At 42.5% G+C, this 20,295-nt stretch overlaps 1 protein-coding gene across 1 annotated transcript in view; it reads right to left on the minus strand.

The window, feature by feature from the left end:
- DNER (delta/notch like EGF repeat containing) overlaps window positions 1-20,295 on the minus strand; it is a 287,788-nt gene that overhangs the window by 22,760 nt on the left and 244,733 nt on the right. The window contains exons 9-10 of the mRNA XM_040982795.1: window positions 17,003-17,125; window positions 5,607-5,720 (exon numbers count right to left, since the gene is read on the minus strand). Coding sequence (XP_040838729.1) covers window positions 5,607-5,720; window positions 17,003-17,125 — 237 coding nt within the window. The remainder of the gene's footprint in view (window positions 1-5,606; window positions 5,721-17,002; window positions 17,126-20,295) is intronic.

Here is a 20,295-nt window from a genome sequence, read left to right on the forward strand (position 1 = left end):
CCTCCCTGCCAATGGAGAGACACATCATCAAAGATGGAAAGCACTTTTTGTAAAACTACACATGCAGGGGCTGGTGCTGTGGCATAGCTAGTAAAGCTGCAGCCTGAAGCACCAGCATCCCATATGGGCACTGGTTCAAGCCGCAGCTGTTCCACTCTGGGAAAACAGTGAAAGATGGCCAACCTACTGCCCCCATGTGGGAGGCCCAGATGGAGTTCCCAGACCCTGGCTTCAGGCTGACATAGCCCCAGCCGATACAGCCATTTGGGGAGTTAATCAAAAGCTGGAAGGCCTCTCTTTCTCTCTGACTCTGTCTTTCAAATAAACAAAATAAATCCTCCCCTCTTCCCCCACTGCAAACACCGAAAGAGTGAGAGAGAGAGAGAGAAACCATTACACATGCAATTGACCATACAACCCAGCAATTGAACTCCTGAGCAGTTGTCCCAGAAAAATTAAATTTGTTTGCACAAAAATGTGTATGTGGAGGTTTACAAATTTTTTTCTGTGATAGCTCAGAAGTGGAAGTGGTCCAGATTCCTTTCAACAGGTGATGGTTTAAAAACAAAACACAACAGACACAGGACAGTCCCACTACAGAACAACGTTCAGGAACGAAGACGGAGGACGCCGGAGGTAACTCCGATAACCTCTTCCAAAGAATAAAGCAGAGTGAACAAGGCCCAATCTCCAAAGTCTACACGCTACATGAATCCACTTATATAACACACCCCTTTAAAAAGGCACAAAGTTGCAAAAATGTAGAGCATTCAGTGGTTCTCAAAGGTTAAAGAGAGGTTGTGCTGGGCGGGCGATGGGTGTTGCTGTAAAAAAAGCAGCATGCAACATTCTTCGTAATGATGAAAACATTCTGGACTTTGGTTCTACCCATGTCAGTGTCTTGGTTCTGATATTGTGCCACAGTTTCACAATATGTTGTCATTGGAAGAAGCTGGGTACAAAGGTTACACTGGGGCTCTCTTGTTTCTTCCAACAATTTTAATTATCTCAGAATAACAAGTTCAAAAACATAACCAGAGGAAACTAGGCACATAGATAGTCCATTGTTTTTCTAACAAATGAGCCAATGGAATTCAACAGTGAAAAGGTTGTACATATTTTTAGTAATTTACAGGACTAACTGGATATTAATATGCAAAATATGAATCTCCAGCTTCAATTCACAATGTATATAAAAACTAATTCAAAACAGGTCCTACATCTAAAGTAGAAGCAAAAAAAATTATTGTAAAAACACTATAAAATTCCACCATCTTTAAGTGTTGACTTTTTGCTACCAAAAATTGCAAACTATAAAAGAAAAATTGATGTTAGGCATTATCAAAATAAAACATTCATAAAATTCATGCACAAGCAGAATGTATATCTCTAACAAAGGATTCTATCCAGAATATATGAAGAATTATCACTCGTCAATAATATGACACATAACTATTTTAAGTAGAGAAATGATTCGAAAAGACATTTTGCAAATGCAACATGTGAATAGCTAAAAACCACATGAAAGAAAGTCAACACCAAGTGATGTATACTAAAATTTCAATGGAATTTTGCAAAGGAACTGAATCACTTTCCGCTTTTAATCACGCCCGTGAGAAAGGACTGCAGCATTCAAGTCCCTGCTGTTACAGGGACAGTGTTAGGGGATCTCAAGGGCTTACTGTTCTCCCCGTGGTACACAATGATCTCAAGTCCATTCACAGTGCCAGGTAGGAAGTGCAGCGGCTCCTGGCAATTAGCATCTGGTCAGGAGGTCCATCCTTTCCACCCGCTGGCCCTCAGCCAGATAATTCTAAGGGGAAGAATTGCAAAGACCCAGAGGCCCATCAGAGAGTGTGCCCCATTAAGGTTGTGACGATAAAATAAATGGGGGGCTGGCACTGTGGTGTACTGGGTAAAGCTGCAGCCTGTGGCACCGGCATCCCATGTGGGTACTGGTTCAAGTTCCAGTTGTTCCATTTCTGATTCAGCTCCCTGCTAATGCACCTGGGAGAGCAGTGGGAGATGACCCAAGTCTTTGGCCCCTGAACCCCTGAGAAGATGGAATTCCATGTCTTCAGCCTGGCTCAACCTTGACATTTGGAATCATTTGGGGAGTGAACCAGCAAATAAAATACATCTCTCTTTCTCTCCCCTCACCACCACCCCCATCTCCTGCCCATGACTCTGCCTTTCAACTAAATAAATAAATCTTTGAAAATAAAAAAAAATTGAAATTATGTTGCTAAAAATTTTAACAAAAAATAGGATGGAAGAAGGGAGGTTGAGAGAGGACAGGAGGGGCTGCGTAGTCCTATAATTGTATCTATGTAACACATACATACATGTAACACATGAAAGCTGTCCTCTTTTTACGAATAAAAATAAAAATAGGAAAGTGCTTTCATGTTTTTCTTACAATGAAATGTCAACAGGAGATGTCTAGATAGGGAATAATAAGATTGTCATTATAGGATATCTTTGTATACATTTATTGAGATGCACTGTATACATCTACTGAAATATCAACTGTAGCCCATAATTATGTGCAATTCTTAAGTGTTAATCAAAAACATTTAAAAAATGTTTGGGCTGAAACACGGTGGCTCAATGGCTAAATCCTCGCCTTGCATGTGCTGGGATCCCATAATGGGCACCAAGCCATGTCCCGGATGCTCCACTTCTCATCCAGTTCCCTGCCAATGGCCTGGGAAAGCAACAAAAGATGAGGTTATTAGACTCTGCACCCATGTGGGAGACCTGGAAGAAGCTCCTGGCTCCTGGGTTCGGATAGCTCAGCTCCAGCCATTGTGGCCACTTTGGGAATGAACTAGTGGATTAAAGATCTGTCTCTCCTTCTCCCAGTAAATCTGCTTTTCCAACAAAAATAAATAAATCTTTAAAAAAGAGTTTAAGGGATTAAAATGCTAATTAATCCAGTTTTAGATTATATTCACGTGTGGAATTATCACATTGTACCCCATATATATATTAAAACTAAACAGGAGGCCGTTAGGAGTCCTTAGTAGCTGAAGACAACGAGGGGATAAGAGGAGGAAGGACTCAAAATGACTGCCCAGTTTGTGGCCACAGCAGCCTGGAGTGAAGTACTGCTGTGTGATGAGTGAGAAAATATTTTAGGAAGGAGAAAACACTTCGGGGTTTGAAATGGCTCTGAGACTTCCCTGGGTGCACGCTGAGTCATCCGTCACAGAGTTGACATATATCCTGGAAAAAGATTACTTTTTCTCTCCCATAAGATACCAAAGTACATTTCAAATGGAGTAGAGATTTAAATGACAAAATTTAATTTCCACATAATTCAAATCATAGAGGAGAATATAAACTCTGATTAGAAAAACTTCTTAGAATGAAACAAAGAAACCTGAATAAAAAACCTGAATAAAAGATACAGTGAAAAAAAATTAAAATATGCAGCCAGTGTCGTGGTCCAGCAAGTTAAGCCATCACCTTCAATGCTGACATCCCATATGGGCACTGGTTCAAGTCCTGGTTGCTCCACTTCCATATTCTTGCCAAGGCATATGAAAAACCACCAGGAGATGACCCAAATCATTGAGCTCCTGCACCCAAGCGAGATAACTGGAAGGAGTTCTGGGCTCCTGACTTTAGCAGGACCCAGCCCTAGCCATCCCAGTGCTGATATTTGGTGAGTGAATCAGTGGAAAGAAAGTCAGTCTGTCTCTCTCTTTCTCTCCCCCTGCTCCCGTGTGTGTGTGTGTGTGTGTGTCACTGTGCCTTTCAAATATGCACACATTTTTGTTAAAAGAAAAAGAAACACAAATAACCAGAAACATATTTGAAAGCTTCCACTCTCCCCGGAATCACAGGCCTGCCCCAGTCGGTGACACTGGTACTGCTCCGTACCATGACGGGAGTGAAGGGTGTCCCCGGGTTTCCACAGAGAATACTAAGGAAATGCATAGGGTTCTCTCGATGCCTCCGACTCTGACCCTGAGAAATAGTATGAGTACAAAAATGTACACAAAGATATGCCTTACAACGTTGTTTCAAACCAGGAAAAGTTCTCGGTTGCAGAGGAACTGAAACAATCATGAGATTTCATATCATGGGCTACAGGCAGCCGGGAAAAATGAAAACGCAGAAGCATTTTTGCTTTCCACATCATGGTGTGGAAACACATTCATTACATGTATGTATTTTAAGCAAAAAGTAATTTATAATAGTATAAACGATATGATTCTTTGTATGTTCCAATAAATATCAGTAACTTCACACACACATACACACCCCTACAGGAAAATCACCAGATATCAAAAAATGTATCAAAATATTATGTTCTAGTAGTGCAATTTTAATTGCTATGTTTTTTATCTTGATAACCCTGTATTTTTAAATTTTTATCCCCTATTTTTATTACTCATGGATAAGGATATCTGGACAAAAACACGATGCATTTCCAATATTATTTTTGTCTCTGAGAAACGACAAGTAGGTATCTGTGGGTTTGTAACCATTCAGCAAAACAGAACCATCCAAGAAGCTTTCTGTGACACAATCTCACTTTTCAACCCCAGGAAAAAAAAAATCCAAATCAGAAAACCTAGGATGTAATACTGAAAAACATGAGTAGACTTCAAAAAACTTGTGGAAAATGGAATGAAAAGGTAGGTTTATTTTGAGGGGCAAGAAAGTTTTGAATCTGTGCAGACTTTTTTCAGGATATGCATCTTCCAGGAACTTTCTAAAGATCCTGTATGGAAGGCAGGGTCAGTGCTGCTTCTCCCACCTCTTGGTTGTTGCGGCTTCCCCAAGGCACACAGGAGACACCCCAGGATGGGTGAGGGAACCAGTCTCCATGAAATGCCTGGAGGGCATGCAGCGGCCTGCAGCCTAAGAGCCCACCTGGTTCTAGAAGATCAGGCATGCCAGTGTACAAACCAGAATGACATTTACGCTGTTGGGAGTGAAACTCAGAAAACACACTTTATCCAGCTCTCCAAACATCATGACTCCTGCATCCTGCTGGAATAACAAACCACTGCAATGGTACAGACTTCCTTCCGGGAACCTGATGGAAACTTCACAGAGTCCCTGCAGCCCCTGAAGGGGCGACTAAGAAGAACCTCAGGTTGGACTGGATCTCCTTACCTTCAACTGACTCCTGCTCGGTGTCTAGGAACCCCCAAGGTTCCTGTGCACCCCAGAGCCAGGTCTTCTAGCCTCTCTCTCCACCCCACTATCCCTGCAGACTTCTGTAGGGCTTAAGTCCACACTCATAGTTGATCTCCAACCTGGAGTGTCACCCTTACTTCCCACCACTATCTGTTTTCAAAATCCCATCACTTTTATGCTCTCAATAAAATTCAGCACAGCAGCTCCGATGGAGAGTCCGCAGAGGATGCACTTGATCCTTCCTTTCAGCCTTGGAAACAACCAGCAATGATGGTGATGCAAGTGTAAACACCCATGGGATTCCAAAGTCTACGTCAAAATAGATCCGCACCCTAGCAATGCCTCCTTACACTTTGCAAATTATGTTGTTAGCTTGTAATTATTTCAGGTTCACTTCTGAAATCTCAGGGATGTGATAAAGCTGAAAATTCAGCCCCCAGACCACTTGCCTGTAAAGCCAGGTGGGCAGACGCACGTGCCGTTCAAGCCTTCACTGTCACAGGTGCCTCCATTCAGACAGCTGATGTTGGCACAGGGATCCTTGTACAGTTCACAGTGAATCCCTGCGGAGAAACAGGCAAGGGATGATCAGGCAGCAGTCTTCAGATTCTGTGTGTGTGTGTGTATAACACACATGCACGTCGCATGTTCACTCTTGACTTCAGACTGTCATAAAAACATACGTATAAGAACATCATCAATCCCTACTTGCAGGTCCTACTACAAATATCTCCACATGTCCCAAAGCCCAAAGTTAATTAGTCAACAGTAAATGTGAAGGTCCCCCGCAAAACAGATAATGGCTACACAGACCTAATACAGTTTCCATGTAATTGAAACAGCATCCTAAAACAAAGAAGATCTGGAACCAGATATTGCTACGAGCCCCAGTTCTATCTTGCAGAAATAAAGGAGGCAGAGCCACTCTGTATTTCAGCTTCATTCCCAAAGGCCAAATCAGTTCACCACAAAGGTACCAGGTGCTGGGTGACCTAACTGCCACGATTCAGATCCTCACACCAACACAGCAAGCACTCTTTCTTCCTCCCCAGTTTAGAGATGGGGAAACTGAGGGAACAACCCAAGATCACGAGCCTAGTAAGGGAAGCTGGGATTTGAACCTGCTAAACATTCAAACGCAGTCTGTGCTTACTGCAGAGTTGACTGAGAGTGGTTTCTGTCTGATCACAGAAATATCCCAAGGCTTTGAAAAGTCAGAATAATAAAAAAGAGGAATTTTAAATCTTTGCAGCAAGATCTTAAATTTTAAATCTAATCCAGCAAGCAATGCCTATGAGCAAAACTGCTGCTTTCAGATTAAATTCTCGCATAGAGCCCTCATCTTCACTCCTGAGAAACAGTGGCTTTCCTACTTCCTACTGGTTGAACTCTTTAGTTTAAGGTTAAGCTTGTGATGAAGTGAACTGAAAGTATGTCATTGCAAAATTCAAAAGAAAACGAGGAGGAGGAGGGAGTGTGAGGGAGGAAGAGTGAGGGAGGGAAGAAACGACGGGAGATATCATCATGCCTTCCGAATTGCATGGAGGAAGCACAGGACATTTGCTTGCCTGATAGCATTGTTCCAATAAAACAAAACAAATGGGTTCATAAAGTGTCTGCACAGTTACAAACAAAACCATTTTCTGTTAGTGCAAAAAAATCAAAGCCAAGCACTAACACAAGGATATGCATGTACTTGTGCAAATGCCTGAAGTGGGACCGGAATGCTTCTAGAACAGATAACTGACATCTCTATTTGCCACAGTACAGACACTGTATTAGCAATTTTTATGATAAACATATATGTTTTGTAACTCTATTTTTTTTAAATCCAATGCTATATGAAAAATGGTACGATGATGTGTCAGAATGAACAAATGGGTCTATTGGTCTGTTTATTCACCCCCTCCATGCCCCACCCTTTGGCAGGGAAGAAAAATCACATCCTATTCTGAATAAGAATGTAAATACCAACGTGGCCGTCCTCCTCCACAGCCTTAAGATGCACACACATCGAGCAGCTGGGAAGTGGAGGTATTTATTTAATATGTTCCCAACTTCACTTCTTAGATTGTGCAACAGACGGCCACGCCCAGTGACTCATCATCTGGTCACTGAAGTCATCCTTGCTGGGGCTGGCACTCACTTCTTTGTCCTGTCTTAAGAAGCAAGGATCAGTAAAGAGGAAAAGAAGTGTGAAAAGAGAGACGGAACTTCCTCTCTGCACATAAACAACTTCCATGAGCTAAGGAGGGCATTTGAGAAAGAAAAGCTTTGAATTTTGCCACTTCCCCTGCCCCATAACCAAGCCATCCACAAGGGTCAGGCAGATATTTTTCTGAAGTACTCTTTACTCTTGGCCCCCTTTCCCCTGCTATAATCGCCCGGATGCCACAGTCTCCTGTGATGGGAAACAGTCCTCCATCGTCTATTCCTAGGGACTTGATGGATCCTCCCAGGCTGCTGTCACCCTGAACAAACCCAGGATGCAAAAGAAAATATCAAATGAGTGGAATGATCAGCATAAACTGGGTCAGTCTTCTTCATTTGGGTGTGCCTGGCTTCATCTCCCAGAAGTCTCCAGTGCTTTTTTTTTTTTTCTTCACACTGACTCCCAAGGAACATGGATTCAATTGAAAAAGCAAAATGCAGAAGAGCCTTTTCAGCTTCAAAACACTTGTAGCAAAACAAGTATTCATTTATTTACAAGTTCCCATGGGGTTGTTTAATGGGAACCAGGAGACAAAAACGTTTTCCATCGTAATGGGAAATGCAGGCACCACCAAAGCCCAAAAGTGACCAAAATCTAAAAAAAAAAAAACAAAAATTTCCATTAGACTCAAAAAAATAAAAAATAAATGTTCAAATGATCTTCAGAAAGCTTCTAGTAATACACTTGCTAACCCTGCTGTGTATTGTAATTAAAATGTTTGCCAAAAAATGAGGTACTTTTTAAATAAGGAAAAATCAAAACCCAGGTTAAATATTTAAGCACCTTATCCTAAAGATTTTCAATTATTAAATAGTTGTTGAAAACACCCAAGGTGAGCAATTTTGGACTTCTGTGTATTTGGAGGGTTTTTACGGCAATAACTCTGTCCCTTGTTATTCCTCTTTTGCAAGAGATAAGCGATTGGGTCACTTAATCATCCCCAGACAGCTTTTTGGCAGCAAGACCGGACAAAAGCGCACAGAAACACCATGACTATGAAACAAGACGGTCTTAAAGTCTCCAATGAGCACTTTGATGACTCACACGTCTGTGCTCTAAGCCTCACTAATTCCTATACGAAAAATGTGTCACGGTGCTTTGCTTGGCATTAGAGATGAAAAACCCCTAGCCAGAAACTTGAAACCCAGAGAATGAAAGAGGCCTGGACCATAGTGAGGCGCCAAGGGAGCCTCCACACCAACACTCCTCTTAAGACCTCTGGGTCCCCCTTTCATGTACTTTTCAAATTAGTTCTATTACTTTCCATGATACAGTTTTGTAGGTATAGGGATTCCCTCCATTTTCCTTCCCTTTCTCCACCACCATTTTCCTCTCCCAACATTTTACCTTTATATTATTACAGAGATGTAATTCTTTAGTAACAGTTACAAGCTTAACATTCTGCTGTTTAAATGTATCATGGCATTGTAGATGTGGACAAAAAACAGAAAACCGGGCCCGGCGCGGTGGCGCAAGTGGTTAAAGGTCCTTGCCTTGCACCCCCGGGATCCCATATGGGCGCCGGTTCTAATCCCGGCAGCCCCGCTTCCCTTCCAGCTCCCTGCTTGTGGCCTGGGAAAGCAGTCGAGGACGGCCCAAAGCTTTGGGAACCTGCACCCGCGTGGGAGACCCGGAAGAGGCTCCTGGCTTCGGATCGGCATAGTATCGGCCCGTTGCGCTCACTTGGGGAGTGAATCATCGGATGGAAGATCTTCCTCTCTGTCTCTCCTCTCTGTATATCCGCCTTTCCAATGAAAAAATAATAAAAATAAATCTTTAAAAAAAAAAAAAACAGAAAACCTAACATCCTATTGTCAAGGCATATTTAACTGGGGAGTCCTCCTTTCATGTGGAAGTCGGGATGCCATTCCTGGGGGTCCCCAGCACTCATCCAACATTGCTTCCATCTGAGTCCTTCCCTCAGCGTGGACCTTGCCTCATTCTCAAGTCCCAAAGCCAAAGCTTTTTTTCAGGAAAACCAACTCTTGAGGTTCTTCTGTCACCCTGCTTTGAGAACAGACTTGGATTGTCGTTGTGAGAAGCCATTGCACCCATCATAACCAAAGCCTTCTCCTGTCTGGCTGCCCTACAAATCCCCGAGGATCTGAAGAGCACAGGCCAAAACTTAATGCATGGGTGGAGATGTGGCCAAGCCACCAGCGTGCATTGCTGCCACACAGGTGAGACTGCTGGAGGAACAGGAATCTGTTCCAACTTCCAGCTCTGCCTCAGCAACACCCCGTTTTGTCAGGGGAAAGCAGGTCCGCATGACGAACTGAGTCTGTGCAATGACACATCCATCACCCATTGGCAAAAGGCAAAGCACGCATGATTACGAAACTGTGTTTAGTCTCCAGCAAAAATAAACTGTAATTCAGTCAAAACTAATAAAAATTCATACTTTTCATATTAAAGGATGGAGAGGCAATGTTTTTGAAAGGATTTCTATTCCAACAGGGCTCTTTACAGAAGTTAATCTTAGAATTAAAATGAACAAGAATTCAAGGAGCAATGTACCAATTATAAATCTTTGCTGTCACCACAAATTTGGTCCCGATTAATATTTGAAAACTGAAAGTCATCCCTACATCTTCAGGAAAAATAAGACAGGTAAGGAAAATTCACCAGACGTATTCTTTGTGCTTAAATTTGACTCAAGACATCATCTTACTCAAATTCACTTCCTTTAAGAAAACTTCTCCAGCACTAAACTGTTTCAGAAATTACAACTGGCATCTCAACCTCAGCCTCATGGGGGTATTGGCTGCAGTCTTCTCTTTTGGTACAATAACAGCCCAGGGAAGGAAGAGCACTTGCCTTTTATCCATTTTTTTGCATTTATCATTGTGCTTGAGAAGGTCTGGGTACACACAATTCCCAGAGCTTCTTGCTCACTGATTGACAGACTCTAACAGAGGAAATAATTTTGCTCAACAAAGCAAGAACCATCCTTTCAATTACAAATTTATGTGGCCATTAAAAATAAACAAGTACGGTGTCAACAAATTTATACCTCAGTGATTTCATTTCCGAGACTATCAGTAAAATTAATTCAGACTGTATGAAAAGTGTATGTAAAAATGAGTTCCGCCAATAATTATTTAGAAAAGCCCCACATTAGAAGCAACAGCAAGAAAATAAATCTGTATTTCTTCATGGGAACTCCAGAGAGCTACTTAAAAGAAAACCAGTTAAAACTTTCTAACAATATGCAAGAAGTCTTCAAAAAGCTTATGGAAAACATACATAATGAAAAAAAACTACCCATGGATTTAAACCATTTAGCATTAAAACAAACTTATTTTGCAATTCCAACTTTTCATGAACTTTCTGAAGTACTCCTGTATAAGTCAAATACAATATCATGCTATACAGTGTGCATATATATTGTATACTATGTATTTTATACATTATTACACATGGATGGAAACAACACAAATCATTGTTACTATTGTGCTATGTGGTAAAACCATGAGCAATTCTGAATTTTTCTTCTAAATGTTTGTTATTGTGACTGTATCCCTTGCATAATTAAAATGTAAACTTTTTAAAAAAACTTCAGTCGCCAACATTTCAAATGATACATTGTTGAGCACTTCACCTGTCCTGCTGGTTGCACTATTTCTCTATGGCAATATGAAGTGAACGCTGACCGTGCATCTGTTAAGCCCCCATCATAAACGGGCTTTGCACCTGCTATCAGTAACATCAGCAAGCCAGCCTGAAAGAGTGTGCTCTCAACCTCTTCGTGCATCTCACTTCCTAACAATTTCATGCTCCACAATGGAAACTTAGATATCAGAAAAATATTCCAGTTGGCTTCCAGGAATTAATTGCATTACACGGGAGTTTTATTTCTAATAAACACAGCTATTGAGAATTGCTTTGTGCAAACCACCCTACTGCCTACAGGGAAGATGACAGGTTATGTGAGCAAAGAAAAGTCAGAAGGCATCAAAGACCATCCTCAACTCTACTGACAGTCCAAAGTCGGGCAAGTCGCATCTGTCTGGAGAAGAATACTCCTGACAGTCGATGCTGATTCAGACACAGGGGTGGACGAGGACAAAGGGGAGGGGGAAGAAAGAAGCCAAGCTCGAAGCTCTAGGTCCCAACAGCATTTATAGTGCTCAGGGGGCAAGAACCCTGGGAGAGCTTGGAGAGGAGAGTCAGATGGCAGAAGAAGCAGCATGACCTTCAGGAGGGATTGGGCCCAAAGGGAAAAAGAGCTGAACGGCTAATCAGAAGGGAGCTTGCAGGTGTCACTCAAGGTCTTCAATGAACTCAGCCAGGATTTTTCTGAAATCTGAGTTAGTGCAATGGTGTATGGACAAGGGCCCAAAGGAAGAACATTAAGAAAGGGGAAAAAAAAAACCAACTAGGAAACAGAATATCAACTCTAGGAACTTGGTTGAAAACGAGAAAAAGAAAAACGGCACTTGAAGTAAGTACAGCAGAAACACGACGTCAAAGACAAGGATTTTTATCATTATTATTCATATGGGATTTATTTAGAAACCTAAAAGCATTTTCTTGTGGTTTAGCAATACAATTTTTCTAGCACTATTTATTTGAAAAGGATGGGGCTCTGATTCATGGCTACTTCTCTTTAGAAACCACACATTATTTCTGTAGACAATGGTCTCTGTACTGGCACTTAGCTTTGTTCATCTCTCCATTCCTGCACCAGTAACATATAAATGTAATAATAACTGTAGTGCTGAAGTGGGCTTTAAAATGTCTCTGAAGTGCTCCCTCTGGCTCTTCTTTTTCATAATGTTGTTAGCTGCTTTCGCCTGACTTCCTAGTAAATTCATTCTTAGGAATTTACATTCTTGTATTAACTTTATTTAAAACATAAAAAAGTGAAAAGAAATACACTTGTTTAAAACACATTTGTGAAGTAGAATATTAAAACCCAACCACAACACATTATTTATTGACTTATCCAAGACGTACATCCAAGTATGCATGTACCAGTTGGCAACTGTTGTTTCTCCCTTTCCCTTTGTGAAAATTTCAACCAGTCCCCAGACCATGGCTCTTGGATCCCTATGATTATTCCCATTTCTCAGACAAAGAAGTGATGGAGACGGAGACAGGAGTCAAGCCAGCTGTCTGGCAAAAACGCTTTAGGAATTTGGCAATTTCCATATATAAGGACCAATTCCACATCTTCCCTTTCTCTGGGAGCCTTCTGGGCAGATTCTGTCTGCCAAATTCTCACTTGTGTTTCAAAGCCACCGCTCAGCGTGCTGACCCTTTTACGCTGCCACCACCATCTGAGAGTTTCCTAACTCGATAGAGAAATGCTACACATAACCAGAGCTTGGCAGAGTGCTTCCCAAGAGAAACACAAGAGAACAGAATCTTGGGTCTGAACCAGAGAGGATTCAGCCCCCCTGTCTGTCTCTCTTAAGCCCTTCTTCCCATCCTGCTCACCTCCCCATTCTTGCTTTACACGCCCTACCACTTACTACTACGTTGCTTGGGCTTACTTTCCAGTTTTTACCAATTCTTATTTACACCTAAGCCTAATGTCTCCATAATCACAACAAAACTTAGAAAACACTTTGTTAGCCTATTTGGGATGCATTCTTCAACACACTTCCAATCCTTACTACCCCTATCATCTCCTAGGTTTGGTTTTTTAAAAATGAAATTTCAATTTGGTCCTATAAAATTTCCTGAGAACTAGGTGTTGCAGGAACACCCTCAGGTGACCCCCAAGAAGTCAAGTGTTTACACAATTCCCTCTCCTCACTTATGAGCTTTCACTCCAAAGCATGTAGCAATGGTACAAATATTTGAGTTCATTCTAGGTGGGCCTGGTCTAACCAGGTGAGACATTTAAGAGGGCGCAAAGCCTCCCCTGACGTTGCAAACAGCAAGTGGTAGGGCTCTCGTATCCCGGCTGTCTTTCAAGTTCCAACGCATCACAACTTCTACAGCCACAGGTGAGATGCCTGCTGAAGCCTAAGCTGTAAATCACAGGTAGAACCTCCTTTATTCAAACTTCAAATATGATGTCAGCTAGTGGGATCCTGGCAAGAGAATCAGCAGGCCGCATGTGGACGCAGAAACAGGTTAGATAATAAAAGGCATGGTTTTAAGCCACTGAAGGGGAGTGATTATTTTTATATAGCACTAGATGATTAATACAGCAGATATTAATGTTTTCTATAGGGACTTAAATGTTTTCTATAGGGACTTCCCTCACCTTTACTATTCACCAGCTTGCTAAGGATTCTTCTTTAAAGAAGTCTGCCCAACTCTTCCTCCTGTTCTTCATCTTTCCCTGTCTGGATATCTTTGTTCCAACTTGGTATCTGTTAGATGAGAATACATTTAAAGATAATGTTTTTGGAGATGGCATCGTGATACAGTGGTCTAAGCCACTGCCTGTGATAGCAGCGTTCTATACGCATGCCCGTCCCTGTAACCACTGCTCTGTTTCTGATCCAGACTCCTGCTAAAGTACCTAGGAAAGCAACAACAGATGTTTTAAGCACTTGAGCCCCTGCCACCCAGGAGGGAAAGTCAGGAGCTTCAGACTCCTGGTTTCATCTAACCCAGCCCCTGTCATTTCTGTCACTAGGAGATTGAACCAAAGGATGAAATATCTCTTTATGTCTCTCTTCCTCCACCGCCTCTTGCCTATTAATAAAATAAATGTTTGAAAGCAGTAATTTTCTTATAAAAGCATTTGTAATGTATTTTCTGTATCTTTGAAGGTACAACAATGACTTTGTTTTTTTGTTTTGTTTTGTTTTAAAGCTATTTGTGAATTTGAAACTCAGAGCTGAAGAAAGGGAAAGAGAGGGGAAAAGAGAGAGACAGATTCTCCATCCTCTGGTTCACTAAGTACGCAGCCACGGTGGCTGCCCTGAAGCCGGGAGCTGGCAACTCATCCAGGTCTCCCACGTGATGCAGGGGCCCAAGCACTTGGACCATCCTCTATTGCCTTCCCAGGCCATAGGCAGGGAGCTGGATTGAGGTCATGGACCGGGACTCAGATCATCACCTACATGGGATGCTGCTAGGCAAGGGCTTATCATGCAGTGCCACAATGTCAGGAATACCTTTGTTTTGCTTTCAAAGCTAAATGATGATCTTCACAATGAAGCCTGCCATGCTGGTTCAGCTCTGCTCCTTGGAGGCACGAGCTGCTCAAGGCTGACCTCTTACCCTTACATGTAACTTCTACTCACTTTGTAGAATCCTGCAACATCTCCCTTTGTTCCAAAACTTGTCCCAGGAAATGTCTCAGGAAATCCCAAGTTGCATTTCATTCCCTTCCTCAATTTCTAGGCCATTCTGAAAGTCCGTTCTCTTTGGAAACAAAATTTCTCTAGGCAGCTCACAGACTTCTAATAGTGAGTTCAGCTTTGCTCTCTATGCACCCCTTCCCTCTGGAGCATCTGCCACACAGATGAAAGCACATTTCTTGAGCTTCTTTTTGAGTTGCTGGCCAGGGTGAGGGTGGAAGACTTGACAGAGACATGATGCTAGAGCTTTCCATTCCCCTACCACCCAGTGCTAGATGACCAGCCAACTGGATCCTGGCTACTATGGCATGGGGTGTGGGAGCTTTTCCACTTTGGGGTTCTCAAGGCTTCCCAGGTGTGCACAGATGCAGATCGTCCCTTCAGCCCAACTGTGCACATCCTTGAGGCAACAGCCAGGCTCCACTTCACTCTGAGAGAGGTCAGTAGACTCTGGTATCCCACAGGTCACACTGGTACCCTCATAGCAGGAACTTTCTCTCTACAAGCTGAGGGATTCTTAGCTGGCCACAGAATCCTCAGTTCTCCTGGAAGCTACACTTCCTGTTCCTGGTGTGAATAAAGGCTCCCAGCACCACCTCCCTTCCTCAAAAAGCAAACTCAAGCACTCAAGACCCTCTCCAATGGAAGGATTCCTCCTAGCAGAGAGCTGCAGGACCCAGGAATACAGAACATGAACTTAGCTGGCCATCTTCCTGGAATGTCACTCCCTTGGAGCTGGAGACATGTGAACCTCTTTGTAGGGTAAAGGAAAGGAGCCAGGAGAGATTAAGAGATAGGCGATGTGCAGAAAGATGATTGCCAGAATAAATTTCTTAGAAAGACAGAAGGGGTGGAATTTATACTATAAGGAAAAGATTAACTCTGAGCAAGATAAACATGTGATCAAGTACTAGGGAAGAGAGCAAAGCTCCAGAAGTTTTGCAAGTAAGCCTGTAGGAACAGGAGTTCTGAAAGTCTGGTCCGTGGGCCAGGACCTCAGCGCCTCCTGAGAACTTACCAGGGACTCCAGTTCTCAGACCTCACCAAAGACCTAGTGAATTACAACTGTGAAAGAGGGAAACTGTGCCATAACACACACACACACACACACACACACACACACACACACACACACACACACACACACACATTTGAGAACCACTGCTATTGAATGTACAACATTAGAGAAATCTGAAAGTGTTTACAAATGATAACTGTTTTATCTCATAAGGATGAAGGTGATGTTAATTATATTCTAGGATTGATGATTTTAATATGGGGCTTGGGAAAGTAACATTCTGAAATACCCTGGAGGAAAGAAAAAAGTAAGGAAAAACAGAAAAGAAGGCTAGGAAAAATATCTGAATTTAGAGATGGGTCATCAGAGGGTCATCAGAGGCAGCTGTATTTTTTCATTTTTTGTAATGATTGCTTCAGCAACGACGCAAAGACAAAAGTGTAAGGAGCATATTCAGGAAGTCTCCAGTTAATATTCCTTTTTCCTTTACAAGGGTGAAATGTCCTGTATAAAATTCAACCATAAGGGGCTGGTGTTGAGGTGCATACAGATGCTGGTTCATGTCCTGGATGCTCCACTTCATATCAACTCCCTGCTCACAGCCTGGGGAATCCAGCAGAAAACATCCTGTGTGCTTGAGTCCCTGCTACCCACGTGGACTCAGAAGGGGTGCATGGCTCCCGGCCCCACTCTGGCCATTACGGCTGCCTAGAAGTAAACCAGCAGATGGAAGATCTCTCCCTCCTGTGCCTCTTTCTCTCTCTCTGTAACTCTTTCAACTGAATAAATAAATCATGAAAAATCTACCATAAACTAAAGGATGTTGACAATTTAAAAAAACTCATCCACTGCTACCAAGTTTCCTATTGGAAAATTACAAAATCTATGTCAGCATCACTATCCCTATTCTTGCTTTATCCAGAGAGAATAAAGTGCAGAGTACTGAAGAGGTTTGTCCAAGCTCAACAGTGAGATGTGCGTGACCAGGGGGAGCACCCTGGCTCTTCTGACTAATTGCACCTTATTCTTCTCTCCAAAACTGCACTACCCCTCCACCCCTCCAGGTGTTGGTAAGGCTTTTAGCTGAAAGGCGATGAGGATGACACCTGCACATTCAACAGGAATGAAACCATCAGGAAAGGGCAAAACAAAGACCAGTGTCTATTAGGGAGGCACGAGACCTACCCGTCTCATGAGATCACTGGACCCATAAATCATCCCAGCTGCAGGATTTCATGTTCATTCCAGATAAATCCACACTCCAATTAGAGGTTTGTGCTTTCGCATAGAGAAGCCATGGCATTGTTTAAAGCTGCTCTCGCACAAACAGGCTAAATAGCCTCTTACCTTTGTATTCTGCCAGGCACACACACTCGTAGCCATTAACCAGGTCCCTGCAGGTGGCCGCATTCAGGCAAGGAGCAGAGAGGCACTCATTGTACTCCTCCTCACAGTAGAGGCCGTGGTAACCTAGGGAACAGAGAGGGGACACTGTCAAAAGCATCCCAAATAAAACCCAGAGCAGATCACCTGCACTCACTGGGAAGTGCAGGGCAGACATACCAGATCTCAAAGAACCATGACTCTTGGGATAAAAATCACAAAACTCAGGGCCAGCGTTGTGGATGAAGGCCCTGCTTCCACCACCAGCATCCTACATGGCTATCAATTCAAGTCTACTTCCAATCCAGCTTCTTATGTGCCTGGGAAAGCAGCAGAGATGTCCTAAGTGTTTGGGTTTCTGCCACCCATGCGGGAAAGCTGGATGCAATTCTAGGCTCCTAGCTGCCACATGTTCAGCCCTGGCTATTGTGCCCATCTGGAAAAGGAACCAGCAGATGGGAGATTTCTGTCTGTCTAACTCTGCCTTTCAACTAAACAAAATAAATCTTTGTTTTTATTGTGTCATGAATGTGGGAGAAGGTCAAGAAGAATGAATCTGCCATGAACACAGCTTTTTGCAGCTCCACATCAGAGACGTGACCCCACTGGCCATCTACTGAATGGTTTAGCACTGCATATGCAATGGCACTGATGTTGGGGAGCCTGGTGTTTGAGCATGTCAGCCAACCAAGGATGGAACAGAGAGCACAGCAGAGTCTCCATCACGGGAGTAGCACTGCCCTCTGAGGAAGAAAACCCAACTTTTCCTCCACATCCATGAGCAAAGTCCTTTAGCTAAACGACATTTTATTTAAAAACTCTTCAAAAAGTTCACACTGAGCTAGGGTCTTTTTTGTTTGTTGAACCCTCTATTTCATAGAGCATTAAGTCTTTGGCTATCATGTGAATAAAAGTATGCTATCAAAGTAGGAAGGGGAAGAAAAACTAGTATTCCATTCTTAAAATTACATCTATGAATGACAGTGCTCTTTTATTGGTATCACATGAAGATGGGAAACAATGAAAATTGTGTTGGAGTCATTATCACACACTTGTTGTGATTCTGAAAATCTAATCTATTAATAAATTTTGGTTTTAAAAAAAACCAAAAAGTTAAAAACAAAAAACTCACGGAAATTGAATAAGAGTTAATTTTAATGCAGAGCATTGAAATCCATATAGTTCTGTCATCAAACACATTCTCCGTGAATTTTAAGACGCTGAAGCATTAATTTCAAAACTGTTGATACTGAAGAACACTTGCCTCCAAATAGTATTTTCCACAAACTTTTAAATGTAGCCTCACGTTCTCATTGTATTTTTTTTGACAATTTATTGTATGTATGTTTACTCACAGTCGACACCTAAGAGTACTTTTTACGGGGCACAGTGAAATATTTTTATGCATGGACACGGTATGTGACAATTACATTAATTTGTATATTTGATGCCATTCGTCATTGTGAGGATGGTCTCTACCGGCTCATCTGAGACACACACGAGACTGTATTCCATCAGTGACCCGAGCATTGCGAGTTACTCCTCCCGCCCAGTCACACCCTCCTCCTCAGCCTCCCTCCACTCCTCCTCTCTTTTCCTCTGGTCATCGCTATTCTACTCTCTATTTCCATGGAACTAACTTTCTAAGTGTTCACACAAAAGTGAGAACACAGCAGTCGTTTTCATTCTGCTCCTGACAAACTAGAAAAGAAAATTAGTTCAAAAGGTTTAAGCGGAATTCTAGAAGAAATGCATATTTTGGCTGTTTATTAGAAAATATAATTATATAATTGGAGTATTAAAAACTTCAATCCAATTGTTTAATGATTAAAAATATAAAAATAGAGGGATCAGATTTTGACAGAGTGGATAAAGGCATGACGTGTGACACCGGCCTTCCATGTGGGTGCCAGTTCATGTCCCATGATGCTCCACCTACAATCCAACTCCCTAATAGTGGCCTGGGATAAAACAATGGAAGATGGCTCAAGTTTTTGGGTCCCTGCACCCTTACGAGAGACCCAAATGAAGCTCCTGGCCCCTCCTGGCTTTGGCCTGGTCGCTCCTGGTCACTGAAGTCATCTGGGGAGTGAACCAGCAGATAGAAGCTCTCCCCACTCTCCCAATCTCTCTTTGTTCTTCTAACTCTGCCTTTCCAATGAATAAATACAAAAATTTCTTGATACAAATGGCTTTGTTTTTCTATTTGCAAGACAGGTGTTTATCCTAAAGGGTAAGACAACATTCTTTGAGATTCATTCGTGAGCGTTCAGCTGTTTTCAACTTTTAAAAACATGTATTCCTGCCAATTTGCAATGAAACCAAGCCATCATTGTCCAGCCCTGTCCAAACAATGAGAAACATGTGAGTGGCTTCAAAAACCACCCTGTGTTCATTCTAAATTCAGATAAGCAGAAAAAAATAAGCCCTGACTCAAACAGGGATTAGAATTATGAGCTTTTTCCCAGCCTTTCCAACACAAAGCCAAACCTCAAACTCAGAAAGTCCCATTAGAATCTGTGAATGCATTGAACAGCTTTGTTGCTTGTGCCCATCATGAAAGTAGGTTAAGCTCACATTTGCATTATTAACACTGCACTTTTCAAGTATGTTGCCATTTATTTTCGAACCACTTTCCAATTTAGGCAGCAATAATGGCCCTTCTGAGAAGACCTTGACCTACCTAAAATGAATACGCACCATGACTCTTCATTCTTCTATACGACCCTACTTTGCATCATTTTAGAGAACTAGTTCCTCTTACTATTCACCAGATTATAATGATCACCTAGATAAGAGGTTCTCTATGCCTGACCATTGTGCCCCTCTGAGGACACTCAGCGAAGTCTGGAGCTATTCTGCATTGTCACAAATAGGATCCAACAGAAAGAGTGGCTATAAGCCTTGGCAGGCAGGGCGGGGTGCAGGAGGCAGGGAACAAAGCCACAGATACTATTTGCATCCTAATGGCTCATGGCAGTCCCCACTACTTATCCTCCAGCAAGAGTCTCCAAGGAAATTGTCAACACCCCAGGCTGAGAAACCCTGCTCCTGTCCAGCGTGACCCTCTGCCCACAGTCTGTGAACCAGGCTCACTGGGACACAGTCACACCCACATACACACACAGCGGCCACAGTGCTATCACTGCAACATTAGCAACATAACCGAGGCCACGTGGTCATGGGCCTTTGCAGGCCAAGCTTTCTGACTCCCATCCTGGGATGGATGGGTTGTCCTCTCCACAAGAATTACAGAC

Source organism: Ochotona curzoniae, unplaced genomic scaffold, assembly GCF_017591425.1.
Source record: "Ochotona curzoniae isolate NIBS_2020 unplaced genomic scaffold, NIBS_Ocur_1.0 contig_3643, whole genome shotgun sequence".
In the NCBI taxonomy this organism is placed as follows: Eukaryota; Metazoa; Chordata; class Mammalia; order Lagomorpha; family Ochotonidae; genus Ochotona; species Ochotona curzoniae.